The sequence below is a fragment of the Halyomorpha halys genome, unplaced genomic scaffold, assembly GCF_000696795.3.
Source record: "Halyomorpha halys isolate HHAL.00 unplaced genomic scaffold, Hhal_1.1 Scaffold532.1, whole genome shotgun sequence".
In the NCBI taxonomy this organism is placed as follows: Eukaryota; Metazoa; Arthropoda; class Insecta; order Hemiptera; family Pentatomidae; genus Halyomorpha; species Halyomorpha halys.
In genome coordinates this window covers 30,990-32,508 of record NW_027104827.1, presented here as the reverse complement: position 1 = coordinate 32,508, position 1,519 = coordinate 30,990, and the positions used below count along the sequence as shown (strand labels likewise).

The 1,519-nt window shown below is 28.2% G+C and overlaps 1 protein-coding gene across 6 annotated transcripts in view; it reads left to right on the top strand.

Annotated features, from left to right (window-relative positions):
• LOC106683973 (lysophosphatidylserine lipase ABHD12) overlaps positions 1-1,519 on the top strand; it is an 83,524-nt gene that overhangs the window by 68,377 nt on the left and 13,628 nt on the right. For all 6 annotated transcript variants that reach the window (XM_067045566.1, XM_067045568.1, XM_014425755.3 and 3 more), the window contains 2 exons: positions 968-1,086; positions 1,170-1,269. In XM_067045566.1, the coding sequence (XP_066901667.1) occupies positions 968-1,086; positions 1,170-1,269 (219 nt within the window). The remainder of the gene's footprint in view (positions 1-967; positions 1,087-1,169; positions 1,270-1,519) is intronic.

Below are 1,519 nucleotides of genomic sequence, written 5' to 3'. Positions count from 1 at the left end.
GACTTCTACCTATGCTTTCTCCATTTAATGCTACTTCAAATAGCTAGGACAGTGAAAATTATAAAATGGGATTTTTTCAACCTCCCTCACTGGCAACAGGTTGGTCTGTTCATCTCTCATCTTCAAGAAACTTGAAACTGTAATAACTCAGCAATCCGACATGTGAGTTACAAGGGAACTGTTTTTAACAGGTTTCTGTGAATCACAGACAAGTCTATAACCAGTAGCACCATGTGTGGCATCCCATTATATTACACAGGAAGTGATTTAAAGTAAACTAGTTAGTATTTCGCATCACTGATCAGTTCCTTTCTAGTATCTATATGTCCATACAGCCTATCTTTTAGGTGCGAGTTGGTATCAGTCAGTATATTTAAGTCCACATAGCATTTACTAGTTGAGAAACCCAACATTCCTTTCAGGCTCAAGGCCCCTAGAAACTGTGAGCTATTTCTTTTAAGAAATTTTTTATTTTTCTAATGTCTGGCTTGGGATTTAGTTAACTGGATTAATTTTCTTAATAGTAAGTAATGGGAGACTTAGAAATTAAGATGTGTAATTAAAAAAAAAAAAATAGATAAGATGGTTTAGATGTCCATCTCCTCTTTTTTCTACTTTTGCTTGGGTTATATTTCAAACATTATTGCTTTCTCAATTATGTTTGTTTATTTTAGCTTTCTGGAGATATATTATTTATCATTTATATTTTGATTAATATTAGCTTATAATTTAGGTAGTAATTATATCAGAAATAATTGATGCAGCTTAGAAAACTTATTAGGCCTGAAAAAGATAAATGACATAGATTTATGTTCTATTCTTGCCTTCAGTAAGCTTTAGCACCTGCTATAGTATATTTGTTTAGTGCTACTACTACTATTAATATTATTTTATAATTTGATACGATTTTTAAATATAAATATTTATATGTGTGTAGTACTATCTTTAATTTTGTCTTAATTTTCAGAATACTTTTTGGTACTGGAATATGTCTTTTGTTGGTATTTATTTTTATATTTATTATTATTCCATTAGTGTACAAAAACTCATATTCATTCCAACGTAGCCTTCTTTTCCTAAACTTTGGTAAGTTAAATGTTGCTTTTACTAATAAAAAATATTATATTATTTAAAAAAAAAAACTAACAATTCATAATGTTTTATTATAGTGAATATTCCTGTAAACTTCAAATCACCAAGTAGTTTAGGCCTTGATGGTGCTAGAAATTTTTATCTTACAACAGAGGATAATGTTACATTAGGAGTTTGGTGAGGAACAATTATTACTTAATTTTACATCTTTAATTTAATCTGTTTAAGTTTAGATTTCATGGTATGAGTAATGATTTCCTCTCTGAATTTGAATGGGTTGATGTTATATTCAATAATTTTTTATGTCATTAAAATAACTTGTGGTATTAGCATATCAAAATCGTATTTTTATATTAATAACAACTGTTTAGGTTATTAATTGTGTCATTTTTCCTTATTAACTTATGTCATACTTAAGCAAGTAAGT